The sequence below is a fragment of the Podarcis melisellensis genome, assembly GCF_964234715.1.
Source record: "Podarcis melisellensis genome assembly, chromosome: 3".
Lineage (NCBI taxonomy): Eukaryota > Metazoa > Chordata > Lepidosauria > Squamata > Lacertidae > Podarcis > Podarcis melisellensis.
Window position 1 is genome coordinate 48325360 of NC_138530.1, and position 20210 is coordinate 48345569.

The following is a 20210-nucleotide window of genomic DNA, read 5'->3' on the forward strand; positions in this document are numbered from 1 at the left end:
GCACTTCCGCCCATCCCCTCTCTCCTTACTCGCTCCTCCTGAAGTCCGCGCTGGAAGAGCCGCCGGGCAGGGAGGCGAGGAGGACGGGCGCAGGGGCGGGTTCATGGGCTCTGCCGGCCCCCGGAGGAGGGAGCCAGCTGGGAAGGAGAGGGCTTAGCCAGGCAACGGCTGCCGGCAGGAGAAGCTGGCCATGGCGGCTGCAGTCGGTGGCGCCGTCCGGCGAGGGACCCCCATGTACTCGGTAAGTGCCTCCTGTCCCCTCTGCTGCTCCGTGGCTGGGGAGGGTGGGGCGGCATTGTGTGCTGGGAAGCCCCATGGGAAAAGGAGAGCGGCCGGGCCCTGCTTCCTCGTCAGGGCTGGGAGGGAGGCGCGGCCGCCCCTCGCTGACCTCTCCGCGTGAGTCTCTTGGTCGTGGGCAGAAGGTCCGCGCGATGACAGGCAGGTTGCAGTTCGTCAGGGTGCATGCTCTTTCAGTGCTGGGACACGGGGAAAGGAAGGCGGGGAACTGCACCTGCTGCATTGCTGCCTACCTGACAGCTCTTCGGGGGCCACCGCTCCACGCCATAAACAGCAGGCAGCTCTCACGTGGAGCCCGCCTGCTCATGTGCCAGACATGCTTACTGGGCTGTCACAACACAGAAGTGCAAGGTCTTTTGTGCATGGGCGTTGATATCCCGAAAGAAAGAATCGTCGTCCGTTTAGACAAGAGACATTAATATGTTGAAGCCTTTTTGGCATGGTCGCTTGAAGACAGGCTCTGTGTGTGGCAGGGCTGTGAGTTTGGTTGTTAGGGTAAATAAGTGTTTTTAACTTGGGAGGAAGCTCCACTGAACTGTCACTTTGGCTGGCGCCCCACCGCCTTCCCTCATCTACTGTAGAGCCTGTAAGCCTCTTTTCCTTCGCCAAGAGCAGGGAATAAACCTGAGCTATGTTGACACAACTGATTTGAGCAATCCCAGACAGCAGGGATTGCACAGGAATGGGAATCCAGGCTGCTTCTTTGATCATAAGGGGTTTTTTTACTGCGTCAAAAGAAGGTGGACAGTACTGTCTTGAAAGGGAAGTGTGTGCATTTTCTTCCTACAGTCCCTGTCCTGCTGCAGAACATAAACTAGTGCTGCAGGTATTGCTGAATTTTGCGGTAGTATGTTTCACTCTGTTTTGTTACACTTGAACTTGTATGCACTCTTGCAACAGTCCTTCAAATAGCTGGCTTATCAAGATGCTAAAAATTCCCCTTCCCTTGAAATGTAGGAGGAGATACCTGTACAGACCAGTGCTTATAATTGGTAGAAATCCTAACATGTAATGTAGTACTGCCAACCACATCTCAGAAGCAGTTTGAAACTCCCATTGTTCTAGGTGCCTTTTGTTTTTCATTTACGTGAGCAGTTTCTGAGCTCTGGGCGCAGTACTACACCTACGATTTCAGATTAAAACTGCAGAGTGGAAGGAAAGGAGGGCTTTTTTCTGCCTCCCCACTTCCAGCTACTGTATGAAGACTGGAGAAGAGACCCTCTTAAGAATATTGGGGGGGGGGGGTAGGCAGGGGAAGGACTAGACCATGTGAAAATATTTTAGCTGCAGTTCATTCATTTTCGGCTTTGTATTTTTGTTATAAAAAAGTGCACCTAGATATTCTGTTGTTGCGCCCATAACCGAGGTTTAAGGTGCCATTTAGCTCCTAGCTTTCATATCTGAGTTTCAAACACTGCTCAGAACCAATTGAGAATAGGGAAGGATGCATTCTCATGAGAATAGTTTGTCCGTTTGGCAACAGATAAATCTGTAGTAACCAAAGAAACTTGCACTCCTTACAGCTAGTTCTGTATCTTTGGGTTTTTTAATTGCAAACTCCACTTATTTATAATTCCTTGTTCTCAGTGCTCCGTCAAAGAAAATTCCCACAATAAAGAAGCTGAGTGGGGTGGTATTTGTGACTACTGCCATCCTGGAATAGGGAGCTTAATGTCAAAGGCTTAAACTACAGCAAGCCAGGAAAGTTGTTAATGTAGCACCTCTGTACTGCCTTGCCTTAGTCCTGTCTTTATGTTGATGGCAGTATGGTGGTGCTTTAATGGATCCAGTCATCTAGGCTGGCCTTTCGCAAATCCATTTCTTTCAGATTGCATTGGGATGTGTGCACATGTGTTATGCGTACAAAGTTATTTATTCCTGCATTGCAGGGGTTTGGACTAGATGACCCAACTCTACAATTCTATGATTCTATGCTGATTGAATAAGCAAATCAGGAGGGGTTTTCTATAGCAGTAGCAAGTTTTGCCTCCAGTATGTCTCTTGTGCAGTGTTGTTCTTGTCTGAAACGGGAAGACTGACAGAGCAATCCTATTTAGGTCTACTCAGACTGAGTTCAGTAGGACTTGCTCCCATGGAAGCTTGCAGAAGATTGCAGTCTTAGTCCTCTGCTACCCCTTCCTAACCATGTGCCCCAAGTGCTAGTGTAAGAATTCCTACAGAAGCAGAACAGAGCCATACACCTATGTTGGGTATACTTCAGTTCATTAACACAGACCTGAAGATACTGGGGGCTTAACAGTGTGAGCAGCACTTGTGAGTACGTATGCATCTCATGCTGGGTTGAAGAAGCCACTATTGGATAATGTATATATGGTCACATTTGAAGCATCCTTATATAGTCACACCACTGATGCATCTAGCCTGGTACTATCGATTCTGCCTGGTTGTCCAAGGTTTTAGGCAAGGATCTTCTCCCAGCTCTGCTGTCTGGGATCCTCTTAACTGGGAATGCCACTGTTTGCACTTAGGGATCTTCTCTACCCAGTATGTGCACTCTCCCACTGAGCTACTGTGCCTTCCCAAGGGATGCAGGTTAATCTGTAAATTTTCTTTCATTGACACACACAACAATTTGGAATGCACAGTTCTCCTGTTTGTAGAAATCAGTGCATTTGTTTTTTTAGTACACTTGTGGCAGTGAGGTCACTGACAGTTATTGGCTGAATTGGTGTGGACATTCCAACTTGTGAATGTTCCAAACTGCCCATGGGACAATGCTGCCTCAACGCTTTCAGGGTGGAGAAAAGCTCTGAAAAAACTCCACTTAAGGTCAGTAAGGGCTGTATGCTATGGTGGGGAGGGAGACGGACTACCAAATGGACATGGAACAAAACTGATGGACAGATAAAGAGGTACTCAAGGAAACAATTGACAATGGAGAGATGGAATTGAGGGAGAAAATAGGACAGAGGCAATGCATAACATTGAGGGAGCTAGAAGCCAAAGGATTTGTGTATGCTATTGACAAGAAGGAAGTGGATATGCAAAGGATGATTTGGAGAGCTTGGGGACTGTGGGTAGCACTGGGGTGCTAAGACTATAGTTAGATTCTGATGCTCTTTTAATATTTGTATAAAAGGGGAGTGTTGCCAATTGTTCCTTCTATTTTCATGGCGGCATTTGTTACCAGATGACAACCCTTATGGACAATAAAGACCATGTGAAGAACTGAATTTGCCAAACAAATTTAAACCAGCCAGCCAGCTTCTTGATTGTAAAACTCAGCTATTAAGTCTTGTGGCTCATTTGTGTAGGTCGAACTCTAATTAAATAAAAGCAAATATTACAAAATGGTTTCTTGATAGCAGAGATAAGGGATTTCATGAAAGTAAAGTTACTGGATTTCATAACAGCAGAGATAAAGGATTTCATGATAGCAGAGATGTTGCTAATGGTACATTTTGCTGTCATGACACCATTTTCTCTGACAAACCTCAGAAAGCTATTTAGTCCTATACACAGTTATGAGGGAATAAGTCCTATTGACTTTATAAGGACTTAACTTCGGAGTAGATATGCATGAGATTGCACTGTGCATGGATTAAGTTTCTGTCTGATTCTTCATTCATTATGTTCCCAACAGAAAAACCTCACATCAAAGAAAAAAGATGATTTTGAAGATATATTGGAAGAGAGGCGGCAATCCAGTGACCTCAGATACGCAATGAAATGCTACACACCTGTTGTTTATAAAGAACTTTCTCCCTGTAAGCCAAGTGCCATTAAAACTATTGTTCTGCAATCTGAACAAGTTCAATATGTCATCAAACACGTGAGTAAAAAATTGTTCTTACTTCAGAAGTTAATGTATTTGTAGGTCTTCTTTGAGCAGCACCCTTGTTTACTGCCAGGTTTTTTTCTACCCATGAGGCTATTGCTTTGATTTTCTCAGGGTAGAATTTTGTTTCTTTTCTTTCCCTTGTAGTAGAAATTCCTCAAATTGCATAATCATCTATACTGTTTTCTGTGTCTTGCTCAGGTGGAGGTGGTCTTTTCAGCTGAGAGAGTTTTATTAGATCGGCCTTTGCATGATTTGTGTAATTCATATGTGCTTTGAAATGGAGTGTTTCAGGGATTTACAACTTTATCAACAGGTGGGGCTTTCCCCATAACTGTATTTCATAAAAGAAAAGGATTACCCTATTTTATTTGTGCTAGTCACACAGCTGTTAAACCCCCAAGGCATAATTTCCTTTGCACCTGCACTTGTAGTTCTTGCTGCAAGAGAGTAAACCTCTTCAACAATTCTTACTTGCCACATACAAAGCAACTATAGGCCACCGTGTGCCAAACAATCTTCAAAATGTCAGAGACATTTGGTTTTTATTGACTACTGCTCTTCATCTTTCGCATAGCTATCGAAAGAGACAGGTGAATCACCTGACATCATACAAGAAGAAGCAGCAGAAATTCTGGACGAGATGGCGCATAGCATGCATATGGGTGCTATACGGTTTTTTGCTTTCACACTGAGCAAAATATTTAAATCCCTTTTCAAGAGCATCTGTGTGAATGAAGATGGCATGCAGAAAGTAAGTATGTGTATGAAGGCATATGGAAACAGCTGGAACTCTTGACACCATCACAATCAGAATGAATCTGTGTGGCCATGCTGACTGTAGTAACCACATTATAGTGTGACAGTTTGACATACTGATTGTCCCCGAGGTGGCCTTTTCAGAACCCTTGGGTTGTAGCCATAACTAAAGAATTACCATGTTCATGGCCCTGTGTAAGTGGACCAAAAAGCCTATCAAGGCCAGCTTCCTGTTCTCCCAGTGGTCAACCAGATGCCTATAAAAGCCCACACTAGGGACATGTCTGCTGCAATGCTGCCCAGCAGCTGGTGGTATTCAGAAGCTTACTGCCTCCAACCCTAGAGGTGGAGCATAGCTATCCGAGCTAATAGCCACTGGGAACCTTATTCTCCTTGGATCCAAAATCTTTACCTTCAGATGTATAAAAAACGACTAAGGAAAATTGTTCTTTATTTGTAGAAGCGCCTTTTCCATTTTTTCTCTCGTATCAGCTTTTGATATGCAAATATCAACAAGCATGAGTTTGTACGAATTTTCATGCCAATGTTAATGTGGGGTTGGAATCAATGGCCCAATAACTCTACAAGTCAACAGGCTGTTTTTCGAATCTGCGCAGCGAAGTGAGCTCCTGTTGCTCTGTCCCAGCTCCTGCCAACCTAGCAGTTCGAAAGCATACCAGCGCAAGTAGATAAATAGATACTGTTGCAGCAGGAAGGTGAACGGCGTTTCCATGTGCTCTGGCACTTGTCACGGTGTTCCATGCGCCAGAAGCAGTTTAGGCATGCTGGTCACATGATCCGGAAAGCTGTCTGTGGACAAACACTGGCTCCCTTGGACTGAAAAGCGAGATGAGTGCTGCACCCCATAGTCGAATTTGACTGGGCTTAACCATGCAGGGGTCCTTTACCTTCTTTTTTTAACTTTTTAATATAAAAAGATTGTGCTACTGCAGGCATGTCATCTTTTTATGCAATCCCAAGTGATCTGTGAGAGATACTTAGGACAGCAGCCTTACATAGAAGTAATTAGGTGAACCTTGTGTGGGCCAAGCTGATTTCATTCACACAACGACTGCATGCAACCCAGAGTAATTAAAATGCTGATGTAGAACTTCTGAGGTCTGACTTCCCTGCTTCTGTTATGTTTAAGTCATCATCAAAGTTGATGCTTTAGTTTATTATTCAATCATCTTCTCTAAAGAAAAATCTGAAAGAGTTGCAGAGTATATTGTGGCCATGTGCTGAAATTAAAGAAAAAGACAACTCAAGATTCCTTCATAGTGATAAATGGCATTTTGTTCTTCATTAGTTACAACAGGCAATACAAGAGCATCCCGTTGTTCTGCTGCCCAGTCATCGCAGCTACATCGATTTTCTCTTACTATCTTATGTGCTGTACACCTATGACTTGGCTTTGCCTGTCATTGCTGCAGGAATAGGCAAGTATTTCCTTTTAAGCAAAAGATTCTTAAAATAGCCAGAATTTTGTAATGGCACAATCCGGATTGGCCAACGTGAGCTTGGATCAGACTGCTATAAATGTGTGTGTTGGTTGTCTTACTGTGCTTGCAATCTCCCATGGATTTGTACAGCAAGGAGGCTGCACAAGGTCAGGCCAAAAGGGAACTGATGAATGCAGGGAACTGATCCCCCGGTAGGAGGGAGAATAGCCCGTCCCGAGGGAAATCGTAGTGGATTTTGTTCTTGAAAACCTGTTAATAATAATAATAATAATAATAATAATAATAATAATAATAATAATTCTGGGTGGCCTCCACAAAGACTAAAAATACACTAATATGTCATACATTAAAAACTTCCCTGAACAGGGCTGCCTTCAGATGTCTTCTGAATGTCAGGTAGTTGTTTATCTCTTTGACATCTGATGGGAAGGCATTCCACAGGGAGGGCGCCACTACCGAGAAGGCCCTCTGCCTGGTTCCCTGTAGCTTTGCTTCTCACAATGAGGGAACCGCCAGAAAACCCTCGGCGCTGGACCTCAGCGTCCGGGCAGAACAATGGGTGTGGAGACGCTCCTTCAGGTATACTGGGCCGAGGCCGTTTATGGCTTTAAAGGTCAACACCAACACTTTGAATTGTGCTCGGAAACGTACTGGGAGCCAATGAGATCGCCAGTGTGAAGATCACCCTTTCGGATCTTCAAGATAGCTCTCTATTACAAGTAGGAGTGTTAATACACTTGAAGCTTAATTATAAGCATTTAAAACAGAAGATGCAATTATGCATGTCATTTATCAAAGACTTGTGTACATTGACACAACCAGCAGAAAACCAGGGTAGAATACCAAGGCTTCCATAACACAAACCCCTTACAAAAGCAAGTCCATTGAATTCATTGGGTCATAGCCAGAGGAGTGCCAGCAGACCTGCAGTGGTGCAAAGGATGTGCACTGGCAGAACTTTTCTCTCCTCTGCTCCACCCACACCCAAACCCACCATCAACTCCAAAGCATCTTCCAATCCTCTGCAGCTGATTTTGGGGGCCCATAGGGGGCTACAGGCAAAGAGAGACGGGAAAGTTCCATTCCACTAGTCTATGTCCTTTGCACTAGCAGGGAGCCTTGCATATAGCCTAAGGTGTTTATTCTTATTCTATGACTTATTCTTATTCTACGACTTATCACCCTATGAACGCTATGTAATTTGCTGCCAAATTATATCCTCTAAATATATTTTTGAAATTTTGTTTCTGAAACGCTACCCACATAAGTGGTTGGCTGAATCTCTTGTGTGTTTTGCATTCTGCTTTCTGAATGGAGTACCACTTTGAAACGCCAAATGATTTTGCTACTCTATTCTGTGCCTCTGCTAGATTTCTTGGGAATGAAACTGGTTGGTGAGCTGCTACGAAAATCAGGTGCCTTTTTTATGCGACGTACATTTGGTGGTAACAAACTCTACTGGGCTGTGTTTGCTGAATATGTGAAAACTATGTTAAAGGTAAATAACTGCAATTTTATGTTGAGTTTTAATACTTGCTCAGGTTTACTTTATTTCTTTATTTGTGGTTGATACCACATTTGGTTATACTTTGTTTGACCCAAGTAGCTTCTAAAATATTCATTTTTAAAAATAAACAAAATAAACACCACTTAGATTACTTACTTAAAAATGAGTTAATAGATTTCCTTGTGTTTGCTAATGATTACGTTTTTGTCGTTTTTGTCCTAAAGAATGGATATGCTCCCGTTGAATTTTATCTTGAGGGGACAAGAAGCCGCACAGCAAAGACTTTGACTCCAAAGTTTGGTATGTTGGTCATAGAATTCCAGCCTTTGTCACAGAACTAGACAATTTATGTTCAGAATTGAGCCATGTGTTCAGCACAAATGACATGCTATAACTTATCATGCTCTCTGTAAACAATCTTGATTTAATTTTTACATGAATATTATGCATTTATTTTCATACTAAATAACATAATTTTCTTCTTACAGGTCTCCTCAATATTGTGATGGATCCTTTCCTTAAAAGGGAAGTGTTTGACATTTACCTTGTCCCAATCAGTATCAGCTACGAGAGGGTATTGGAAGAATCCCTTTATGCACGTGAACTTTTAGGAGTCCCTAAACCAAAGGAATCTACATCGGTAAGAAGCAGGTTCAAATTATTGTAGTCCAATGGATGGAATCTTGGGCATTTATTCTGGGTTCATATCTTGCCTGGCTTTAGATTCACTGTGGCCTTGTTTGGTCATAATGCGGCACAATGCTTGGCAATTACAAGAACTGGTCACCACAGGTCTTGGGCTCATTTGTTACTCCGCCTTGGATGTGGCTACAAGGAGGAATTTGGAAACTTTTGCTTCTGTTTTAAACTAAACCTAGCCTGCCATGACATCCAGACCTGGACAAACGATGGTTAAGTACGGTTTGTTGAAACAAGCTAACTTCAAGCCATATGGTTACATTCATCATTCATCATAATTGAAGTAAACCCATTTAAATCAATGATATTGGTTGACTTAAAGCCCATTAATTTTAATGGGTCAACTCTGAGTAGATTTTAGTTGGCCGCAACCTATATTTTATGAAGTTGCTTTATTTTAACAAACAATAGTTAAAATCTGGTAACTGTAAAAGAAGCAGCAGCTTCTGGTGCTCTTTTTGCACCTTTGCTTGTAGGAGGTGGATGCATGCAAACCATGACTTAGTGTTGCATTTAAACATTGCCTGGATGTCAAGGGCAATTTCCTACCTCAATCACAGTTTCCTTCCTATAGAAGAGAAAAAAATAGTCATGTACCTCAAGGTTGTGAGGATGAATAGGCTAAGAATCCTAAGGTAATCATAAAAATTGCAAACTGATGCTGTAGAAGGTAGGATAAAATAATAAATGTAGTATATCTGCATGTATCTTTGCTGTTGCACATGTCTCAAGTTTTATCCTTTGTAGGGACTCTTGAAAGCCAGGAAAATCCTGAGTGAAGATTTTGGAAACATACACATATTCTTTGGACAGCCTGTATCACTCAGATCATTGGCAGCTGGGAGAATCGATACCTGTTCATTTAACTTGGTTCCAAGGTATTACAATGTATTATATATATATATATATATATATATATATATATAAAATAGCTTGTGGGGAAATTAGCATGAGTCTGTTTTTCACTGCAAAATTTAAAAGTGCTCATTAGCTGGGTAGTGACGCTACCCCTTTTATCACAATATTTAGTCATAATTTTACTGTATCAGACAAGTCTATTAGATCATTCATTGGTCCTACCTTCAGCATTGGTCAGATCTCAATATTTGAGGGGCATTAATTACAGTGTGAATGCATCATGGGGATGCTGATCCCAAAATAAAGCATTCCTGAACTCATTTATTACTTCCTGTAGATGTAAATACTGTTTAATGAGCATACTTCACTTTGTTAATATGAACTTCAAAATAATGTTACTTAAGTTTTAGATATGAAAGTAAGCACCCCCAGGTGTTGCTGCTGCTGATGTTATTATTATTATTCACCCACCATTTGGGACCCGTAGGCACATTTGGAGTTTTGAGAGAGTGGCATATGGGCACTACCCTTTTGAGTTGTTTCTCTTCTTCCAAACCCCAGGTTACTTCCTTTCCAGAGGAAGTGTGCATTTATGTGTGCATGTTGGTGCGTGTGGGTGCGTGCACACACACACACACACACACACACACACGCTCTCACACACACATGCTCTCACTGTGTTTTTTTCTATGAGGTTCAGGTACAAGTTGGGTCTAGTTGAATGAATACAGGTCCTCTTGAATAAAATAAAAATAAAAATGTGTAGACTTCACTATCAAAAACACAGATCCAGTTTTTCCCAGTATCAGGAAAACAAGGCAGAGATACTCAGGAACCTTCATTACTTTTGTATTACAGTGGTACCTCAGGTTAACTACTTAATTCATTCTGGAGGTCCGTTCTTAACCTGAAACACCACTTTAGCTAATGGGGCCTCCTGCCACCGTGCCGCCAGAGCACGATTTCTGTTCTCATCCTGAAGCAAAGTTCTTAACCCGAGGTACTATTTCTGGGTTAGCGGAGTCTGTAACCTGAAGCGTATGTAACCCGAGGTACCACTGTACTTTTGCATAGGATGACAACAACACTGTGGATGCAGTTGTGACCTATGATTTGATAGTGTTTTTGAGGAAATCCCTTATAAAATTACATGGAGCCATAAGGATCCATGCCTTGCATCCATGTTTTTGCACCATGACAACATTGAAAAAAAGCACTGGACTTTTAAATTGTATGGTTCAGTCAATGGCAGACAGGTGTGATCAGTAATTTGAAGGTATTGCTTGCTGGTGGGGGCGGGGATTCCATGCAAAAATAAATGCAATTTCACAGGCCCCTCACTCAGAGGTCCTGTGGGATGGATGGAATATCCTTTGCAAAAAGAAATTTCGCAAAAGCAAACTGAATCTATATGGGAATACAAGACTTTGAATGCCTTTGCTCACTACACTTTTCCTTTTAGGCATATTCCACAAAAGCCATCTGAGGAAATCCAGGAATTTGCCTGTGATGTAGCCTACAAAATGGAACTCCTACAAATAGAAAACATGGTTCTGAGCCCATGGATATTAGTTGCTGCTGTCCTACTCCAGAATTTACCAGCCATTGATTTTCAGCTTCTTGTTGAAAAGACACTTTGGCTAAAAGGTTTAACTCAGACATTTGGAGGATTCCTTGATTGGCCCGGTATGCAATGAACATTGTACACACATTTCCTTTTCTGAGAACAATGTAGCTTATGTTACTTTTTATGTGTTTGGGAACAGTGGGAGGCTAGAATTTTCCTTTTAAGACTTTAAAACCAGTCTAATTCCCGCACCCCCACCCCTAAATACATGAATGTTATTACGGCATATGATTACTGTTCTTCCGCAATATAAAAAAGATGTTAAAATTGCAGGAAAGGTTACTTATATTTGCGGTGACCATCTCAATTATAAAAGAGAACAAGACATGCTAGAAAGCAAGGTTTTTAAAAACAAAACAAAACCATCAACACAAAATGCACACACAACAACTATGAGGCAAGGTTAAGCAAGGGCCCTACCCAATTGTGCTGATTTTGTGTTGTTTGAGCCTTGAGGCTGGGATGGGACGCAATCTAATTGAGTTTTGTATGGCAGACATACAATACCAGTGTCTTGCCATGACTGCTCAAGGAGCCATGTGGTTCAGGGCAGGAGAGATGATTCCACAAGGAAATGCAAATATGAAAAATACCTGAGCTTTGAAGCCAGCATAATTTTGAGCTGGAATACGAGGTTCTTGTAGTTTGCCTGCCTCCATAAGTCATTTATTAATTGGTTGCTATAAATAAGGTTCACAAAGGCTGAAAGTATACAATTGATGCTCTTACCTTGTGGTAACAGGGGTCTTCTCTTTCTCCCACTTTCACATTTCCATCTTTCACCTTATAAGTCTGCGGTTCTCTTAATTTTGAAGAAGCTCTGGTTGCTTTTACTACTTTGCAGTGCAGTGGAATATGAAGGGTGCTTAACTTTGTGTCATCTGAAAATAGGATAATTTTCCACTTTCCTGTTCGAGGAAGGCAGATAATAATTGCATGCCTTTTTAAAGTTGCCAGTTTAGAAATCTCTTTGTCCTTACCAGCTTCCACCCTCTTCCAAATTCTGCCTCCACTCAGAATGGTTACCTGCTGGCTCTCTCATCCGCCTGTTTCCCCAACCTTTCTGAAACTTACCAAGTTGTAGGGTGAGTTTGCGGAAGGGGAACAATAGCCAAAGACCACTTCACAGTTGTTCCAGCATTACCAGTGTGAATTCTGAGGACTGCAGTTGTTTGTTCTTCCTAAGTCATTGAACAGAGTCCCCATTGGCAATGGAGGATCCAAAGATTTTCTGAAGCCTTCACGTTAGAGAACTGGAAACTTAGGAAATTTTTTGGCAAGACACTCCAGCTGCTTGTTTTTTCTCCTCCTCTACCTCCCCGTCCCAGCAACTTAGAAAATTGTGCGTGGGAAGTAGGGCTAGTGATAGTGGGACCTAGGAAGGTAGGAACATAAGGAACAGTTGTGGCTCAGTGGCAAGGCACCTGCTTTTCAGGCAAAAGGTGCCAGGTTCAACCCCTGAAATCTCCAGGTAGGCGTGGGAATGTCACCTGTCTGGAAATGCTGGATAGCTGCTGCCATTCACTGTAAGTCATGCTGAGATCAATGGACCAGTGACCTGGCTCAGCTTCCTATGTTGCTCAGTGGAGGAACTCCCCTAGACCAGCTCTTCTGAGCCTTTGGGAAGAATTGTCAGAAAACGCTTGGGCAACTGCTTCTGAGGATTCTCCAAAAAAAGGCTAAGATAGGCACAGCCTGCTCTGAATGAGACAGGCGCATTTTGCCCATCACTAGCTGAAACAGTTCAGTTTTCCTGCCTCTTTCCTTGGTATTTTTTTAAAAAAATTCGAAGCTAAAATAGGAGATGGTGTCAGTTTTGGCATTTATTCCCAATTTGTCTTTCCCTAGATAATCTGTGTGCTAACAAAGCGGTGCGATCCAGTCTTGCTCTACACTCCAACATTGTGAGCCTTGTCAATGGGCAAGTGGTTCTCAATGACAAAGATATGGAAGCTGGCGCTACGGAAGAACTTGTCTTTAAGCAAGCGCTCGCCATTCTCATGTGCGGATCCTATAGGAACCAGCTGCTCAACGTCTTTGTGCGACCAGCCCTTGTAGCACTCGCGTTGCAAATGACACACTGTTCTAGAAAAGGTAAATTCAATGTCTAATATAGCAAATCTGTAAAGCCACAAATCTGTTCCTATAATGAAGTTATGCCATTTGCTAAACAGGCTTGTGATGAGATTTTTGGAGCTATTCCCTTGTTCCCCAAGCATTTTATGTATGGTTAGACTGAGCAGGTCTGGATGAGCTACAGATTGGGAAAGGGTATAAAGAGCATTTTGTGCATGCTCCTTTTCCTGTGCTCTGGATTAGGGTTTATGTCTTATCCCTCTTTCTTAAAATATATAAATAGATTGTTCAGATATTTAGCACAATTATAAAGTGCTTTCCTATATTATAAGCTGTACTGGAAGCTGGCAAGTTAATGTACCCAATATGCCTATTCACCATGATCTAGTGTTCATCATGCATGCAGACTAGTTAGTGTAAATAAAATGTGAAGCTTATATTAGTTTGCAGTTCATGAAGGTAATGCCCAGTGGCTCTCTGTGGTTATAGCAGCTTCACTTCCCGTGACCTGACTAACTTGGTCATGCTTCAGATCATCCTTAATTTAACAGCTATGACGTGTGCCAGTGAACTGTCATTATCTAGTGAACTAATTCTCTAGTAGCTGTTGATTGAAGGGGATGGTCCATGCCCTGACAACTTCCATTGCATAATTTAGTGTTAAGGTTAACTGTAATCCATCAACAGTTCTGGGTTGTGAAATCCCCTGTCATTTCAGTAGACTTTGCGCAGAAGTAGCTTCTGATGATGGCACCTACCATTTCCAAGTGGCTCTGCCATTCTTGTGTACATGTTCTGTTTTTATGCCATCGTTTAACATACATTATTATCTTAAAAAATGAGCACCTTGCGGACATCCTCTTTTAATAGTGAAACACTTTGAAAAAAGGGTTTATTCATGGGCAGTTGCATTTTGTTTTCCAGAGGAAGTCTATAGCAATTTTGCTTTCTGGCGTGATGTCTTCTCTGACGAGTTTATATTCTTTCCTGGAATACCCCTGAAGGTAAAGTATTGTGTGCGGTCCTGGTGGCTTAATATCTACAGGAGTTTCTCATGACTTCACTAAATAGTGAAGCCTAATGTGAATAGAGAGAGGGATCTTGAAGCTGTTATGATCTGCTGTTGGTAGTATTTTTGGCTGTAATTTTGAGTGAGTTTTCAATATGCTAGTCCCTCTTTTCCTTGAAGCAACATGGCTAAAACCCACTCCCATCAGTCCCATCTAGTATCACCAGTAGGCCAGGGATGATGCGAGTTGGAGTCTAACATCATTTGGAGGACCACAGGTTCCTCATCCCTGTTCTATTCCTTCTCATAAAATGACACCATCTATAATGTTTTAAGATGTTATGACTTCCTTTGCTGTAAAACCAAAGCTATGTAATGTCATCTTATAGCCTCATTCTAGATGTCACAACCTAATTTTTACACATACACCTGAAAGAGCTTGACAACTAACAGTCTGAAACTTTAACGGTCTGAAACTTAAAATATATTTTTCATGGGTGGCATATACACCTTGTGTGTACACAAACACACACCACATTTATCTTTGCTTCTCTATGACCAGCATTTTATCACTGACCTTGCCGCACTGTTCTGTCCTTCTAAGATATTTGTAGAGTGTCAGTTCACTATCCCTACTCACATCCCCTGAGCAAAGATGGGAAACCTGTGGCCCTCTAGGACTGCAACTCCCATCAGCCCTAGCCAGTACAACAAGTGGGCATGGATGATGAGAGATGTAGTCCAGTCTGGAGGATCACAGGTTCCCCATCCCTGCCTTACAGATGTGTCTTATTCCTTACTTGGGGTGGTTTTCCCTCTCCCACCCCTTGTTTTGGGCTGCTTTTATCTTTACATTTATGTTCTGTCCCATCATGGTGCAGAGGAAGACCATTCTGGTTGTGCTAGAAGTGCATGCACAATAATTATTTTCTTCCTTCTTTTTAGTTTTTAGCAGGGAAAGTCTGTTCCGCCCAAACTTTCTCTGATCTATCTTCCATGTGCCGTTCTTAATACGGCCATAATTACATACTAGTCTGTAGTTCAGTTTGCTCTTGTGTAAGCCCAATAATGAATGGTTTGCCCTGCCTCTTGAAAGGTCAGGTCTTCCAACTGCACTTCATGCACTCTCAGTACAAAAACTCAGGAATGTTTGGCCATCTAAGAGTACAGAGTGTTCGGTTCTAAGATGTTCAAGGAGCATCTCTTTGAATTACAAATCCCAGCCTCTTAATCTTGATGTAGTGTGCAAAGTGCTCAAACAAGCAGGACTATTTGCAGTTGTTGCGCAATGCAAACTGAGAATTAGCTTCTGCTGCTGGCTGGGAACAGCTGTTCCGATGGGGCTAACTTGGTGCTAAAAAATCCAGGGGTATAATACAGGCAACGTGGATTGCCTGATTATAATTACTGTTAAGCAGACTGAATTGTTTAAATTAAAGCAGTTTGGAGCAAAGATTTAAATGAAATTTCCCATTCTGAAATTCATACATATATATTTAACAAGCATGCACTCTAACTAATTTCTCCAACAGTTAAAGTTTGGTTTGCAATTAGTGTTATTATGTAACCTAGAGGCATAATTCAAAAGTTTTGGTTGTGCATCCCATGTGCTGTTGTTTGCAGAATTTTGTCTGCTTACAGACAAGACAGTGACAAAATATGTGGCCTCAGCTTTTGTACGCCAGAGACCAGTACACAGATATTATTTTCTTCAGATGGCAGGTTGTACAATACATGCATATGCTTGCTCTACTGGAGGGCCTGCAGGAAATTTTATAGGCCCAGTTCCAGAGTGTGTATGCCTTGGCTGTCTTGTCTTGAAAAACTGGTTTTGATTTGTGTAACCAGACTCCACTGTATGCAATTAACTTTATCATGCATCAGATTATTTTTATAGAATAAAACTATATTACTGTTTTGATATCGCAAAGGAGTCAGCTGCCATAAAATGTTAAAAACCATCTGCCTTTGCTGTGACCATAGTAACTGAAATACCTATTCATTGAGATACCATTTAGGTATAATTTGAAAGTTAGGAACAGACTTGAGATACGTTAGACCTGTTTACTGGAGAAATACAGGTGTTGAATATCTGTAATTGTCTGCATGGCATTAAACCCACTGAAAAAAACATAACCAATTTTGTTTAATCCCCAGGATTTTGAAGAAGGTTGTTTCTTGCTTACAAAATGTGATGCAGTTCAAGTCACGTCCCAGCAAGTTTTCGTTACTGAGAAAGGAAACAATATAATCTCTTTCTTGACAGCAATGTTCAAGCCTTTTGTGGAAGGTTACCAGGTACAAAATCCACTGCAATGTTATTTTCACCAGTCTGTCTTCTATTCCTTTTGTGGGGAGTGACTTATTTATTAATATTTTGATGCTGGGGCCCACAGAGAAGGGCCTTTGGTAGGATAAAAAAGATAAATATATAAAGCAGAAAATGCCTATGGCCTATGGTGAAAATCTGAAAATGTGGGTGTTTATATAGAAGCAAATGGCCTACTCGCACCCTAAGCATCCTAAGAAAAAAGGTTTAAACTTGTAGCACAGATTTTACTAGAAGTCAAACAAACACATGTCCTCTCCCACTTAGGTTTGTATCTCTTTATTAAAATTTAACTGGGTGGTGTCATTTATTAAAGGAAACAAAAATTGAATAAACAAGTTGAAATTGGTATTACCCGCGGAATGAAGCCCTGCTGTACAGCGCTTACAGCTCTGCTCCCCCTGCCCTCATGTGGGTTCCCATATATTTATTTCACAAGAACTATTGTGGTGTTCTGACAGCATCATCTCCCCCCCACCCAAATGCCATATGACAAAATTGTTTTGAAACCAAAGTGGCTTTCAAAAACAGAGCTATGGCATGAGGAACTTAGCATTCAAAGGGGGGCGGGGGGAGATCCAATCTGGCTGCCCCTTGGAAGTAGCTCTTTAGAAAGCAGATCAACTCTTTAAACTGCTATGAAGTATTTTTCAACTCAGAATGTTACATTTTTATTACAAGTTTAGTTTTCCAATGACTATTCATGCAAGAGTGATGATCCTTTTGTTCATGTGCTTCTTAACCAAAGACGTTAATGGGTTTCTCTCCACTAGATAATCTGCAAGTACCTTTTAAAGGAATCGAATGAGACCTTTATGGAGAAGCAGTTTATATTTGGAGTCCGAAGCTTTGCTTCTGAGCTTCTCGAGGCAGGTGTGTGTTTTGTCTTTGAATGATGCAATTCTTTACTTAGCACTTGGGGTAAAAGAACTGAAGCTTTAATTGTTCCCCTTTCTCCTGTTTAGGAAGCACACAGTGTTACGATGTCCTGTCCTCAGACATGCAGAAAAATGCTTTGGCAGCTCTCGTGCGACAAGGCGTTGCATCAAGAACGAAAACGTGAGTACAAATTTTCTGAGAAGTTGGGGTATAAAGTCTCTTACAAATTATACAGAGATTGCACAACTAAGCAGTGCCAGAAATTCAGCAAGGGTTGCCAGTCTAATCTCAGTCAGGAGGGGCTTCTGTAGGCTTGGACTCACAACAGTGAATGTATTAATTATATGGCTCAGTTCTTTCCTTTTCTCCCCAGGAGTGATGGATTCTCTTACATTGTAAGGAAAGAAGCTCTAAGTAAAACCGCAGGAATGTTTGGTAAGTGTCTCTGCTAATGGAGAGTACTATGAAATCTGACGGAGATTTTTTGCCAAAGACTTTGCATGTGTCTTCTCCTCTTTTTGTTATTTCCCAAGTCAACAGTAGCTGAACAGTTTGTAAACTTCATGCAAGAGTAGGAGCTGTTTTTTCAAATGTAAAATGTAGCATGCCGAAAACTTGGGCCCTTGCAATATTGTCTTGACAGAGTCTCACCTTGTCAAGATCATCTCTGACCCGCAATAGTTCATCAGAAATACAGACTGAGTGAATCATGTATGGTCTCCAAAATGTTAACACTCTCCATAGCAGCTTTTATGGCCAAATAGGAGGTTTTTTTAATTACATTTCAGCTGATTGCCTCCTGGCTTAACATTTTCAGGAGTATATGTCTGATATTCTTTAGTTTACCTTTACATTTTAAAAGTGATGGAAGTAATGATGGCAAAGACTTAGCATTACTTCAGTGGATTTAGCATGAGGTGTAGCAGCTGCCTGCAAGTAGTTTTTGCTTGAACATGCCCTGCCTGCCCAGTTCAATAATGGAGGCTCCTTTGCTTTTCCCAGTCCAAAACAGAGCTTCCTTCGAAGCTCTGATTCTGAGAGGTAGTTTTGTAACAAGTCTTTTCCCTGCATAACTTTTTGTTTTCTTTAACAGCTTTTGTAAAGGAATGGTAGAGTGTTTCTCTCTCAGAACTAATGCACTCTGTATTCCTGTTACAGAATCTAGGATACCTGTAAGCAAACCGATGGCAGCAAGACTTTAATTTGAGCTGCTTGAGTGGCTTGCCTTATGCACACTAAAACTGTGAACGGCTGGAAGTAAGGCAGATTATGAACAGGATGCTAACTCAAGACTTAGGATACACTTCCCACCTTGAAATGTTACTACTGCTACATAATTGTGGGAGAAAACTCCTGACATCCAGAATATTTCCATCGCCACTCAGAGAACTTTGTCAGCATTGATGATTAACATTCTCTTTTAATAAACGTCACTCCTTCCTTCACCCAGTTAGCATTTAACAGAATGACACTGTTAACGTCTGAAATGTTTGCCATAAGGAAATTGTTGCTTTTATATAATTATTTTGTTGTTGTGAAGAAATGTGATTGAACAACTAAGGACATAGCATTAAAAGCAATATTTAAGGAAAAGCATCATCGGCTGTTGTTGTACACAGGAAGAGATTATTTCATTCCTTTCAAGGATGTCATTCTCACAAAATGCTGTAACTGTTTTTTCATGTTTTGCAACTTTTAAGTATTAAAAACTAAGAACGGAATACTTTGCTGCTTTCAACTGTTGCACATTTGATGACTTCAGTGTAGTGTGCATTGCGTTGTTTTTCTTCTCTTGCTGTAAGGTTTTATAAAAGCATATTGTCACTTTCGCTTTTATTCATGTATGAATGGTATATACATTTATATATCTGAGCATGTGCCTGTGTGTTACCAAATATAACAGGCTTTCCTACTGCAGCCTTTGCAACTTGGGGCCTTCCAGATGTTCTGGGCTACAGTTGTGTTGCCTGAGACTACTGGGGGTTGGTGTATGGATGTAACTTCTCCACTGGAAAGCTTAAATAAGGGAAGGACCTGAACTTTGTCTGGTTGTGGGGAGAAGGCATGAGTATGCAGTCCTAGACATACTAGGTATATTTCATAAATTGGGCAAACTCATTGTGTGTTTATTAGAAATAATGTGAGTCGCTGATAATGGCTGATTTTTAGCCTTTGCTCTCATCAACAATACTATCTGTTTATACTATCTTGCCAGGAGTGCGAGGGAGCAATATAAAAGAAAGCTAACATTTTGTCCCATTACCAAAATAATTTCTGATTTTAAAAATGGGGTTGGGGAGAGAAGATAAAAGGGACTTGTCTTTGTGCTGGTTTGGATGGCTATACGTTGAAAAGAATTGAAAATAAAATTGGAAACAGTGCCAGTCCCACAAGAGAAGTAAGTGGAAGGTATTCAGAGTTACTGAATTTCATGCTCTTGTGATAATGCAAACTGTTCCTTAATGTACAATGACCATAAGTATTAACCTAGTATCCAGTGCATCAGTACGAACTTGAAACACCATTCTGTTCTTGCAGGGAAGTGAACAGTACCCCCCCCCCAAGGTGATCAATCCCCCTTCTCTAAGAAGCATGACCCAGCTGCAGTATAATATGTGATACTGCATGAGTTAAGACTAGCATTTGCCCCAGTATCTCTATTTATCTTCCTCTTTCATGCAGCTAATTCATATGACCAAAAACAAATCCTCACCTCCCAAATCTAATAGACACAACAGTGACTGTAACTGGAACCTTAATAATGTGGTCACCTGAACATACTTTGGGTTGGTCATATCTAGAAGAAGACATAGTTCCTCTACCTGGATAACTATGGAAAAGGAGATTCTATTAATTGCAGCTTTTCTTCATTACAAGCTCCACTTGCCCATATCCTCTCTTCACAATT

The 20210-nt window shown here is 41.4% G+C and overlaps 1 protein-coding gene and 1 long non-coding RNA gene across 4 annotated transcripts in view; both read left to right on the forward strand.

Moving 5' to 3' along the window:
- The window catches only part of LOC309367586, a 107575-nt gene that overhangs the window by 5615 nt on the left and 81750 nt on the right, over positions 1-20210 (forward strand). The window lies entirely within an intron of this gene.
- Positions 54-19023, forward strand: GNPAT (glyceronephosphate O-acyltransferase). Of its 3 annotated transcripts, none has more exons than XM_081906861.1 (16): positions 54-241; positions 3899-4090; positions 4674-4850; positions 6165-6294; positions 7689-7816; positions 8050-8125; positions 8314-8465; positions 9272-9402; positions 10845-11068; positions 12858-13103; positions 14010-14089; positions 16252-16392; positions 17197-17296; positions 17389-17482; positions 17676-17737; positions 18461-19023. In XM_081906861.1, the coding sequence occupies exons 1-16, from the start codon at positions 191-193 to the stop codon at positions 18502-18504; spliced, it is 2028 nt and encodes a 675-aa protein (XP_081762987.1). In that variant the 5' UTR covers positions 54-190; the 3' UTR covers positions 18505-19023. The 3 variants fall into 3 exon arrangements, with proteins under 3 accessions (XP_081762987.1, XP_081762988.1, XP_081762986.1); XM_081906862.1 differs by having other exon boundaries at positions 3902-4090; XM_081906860.1 differs by lacking the exon at positions 54-241 and adding an exon at positions 2939-3087 and having other exon boundaries at positions 3902-4090.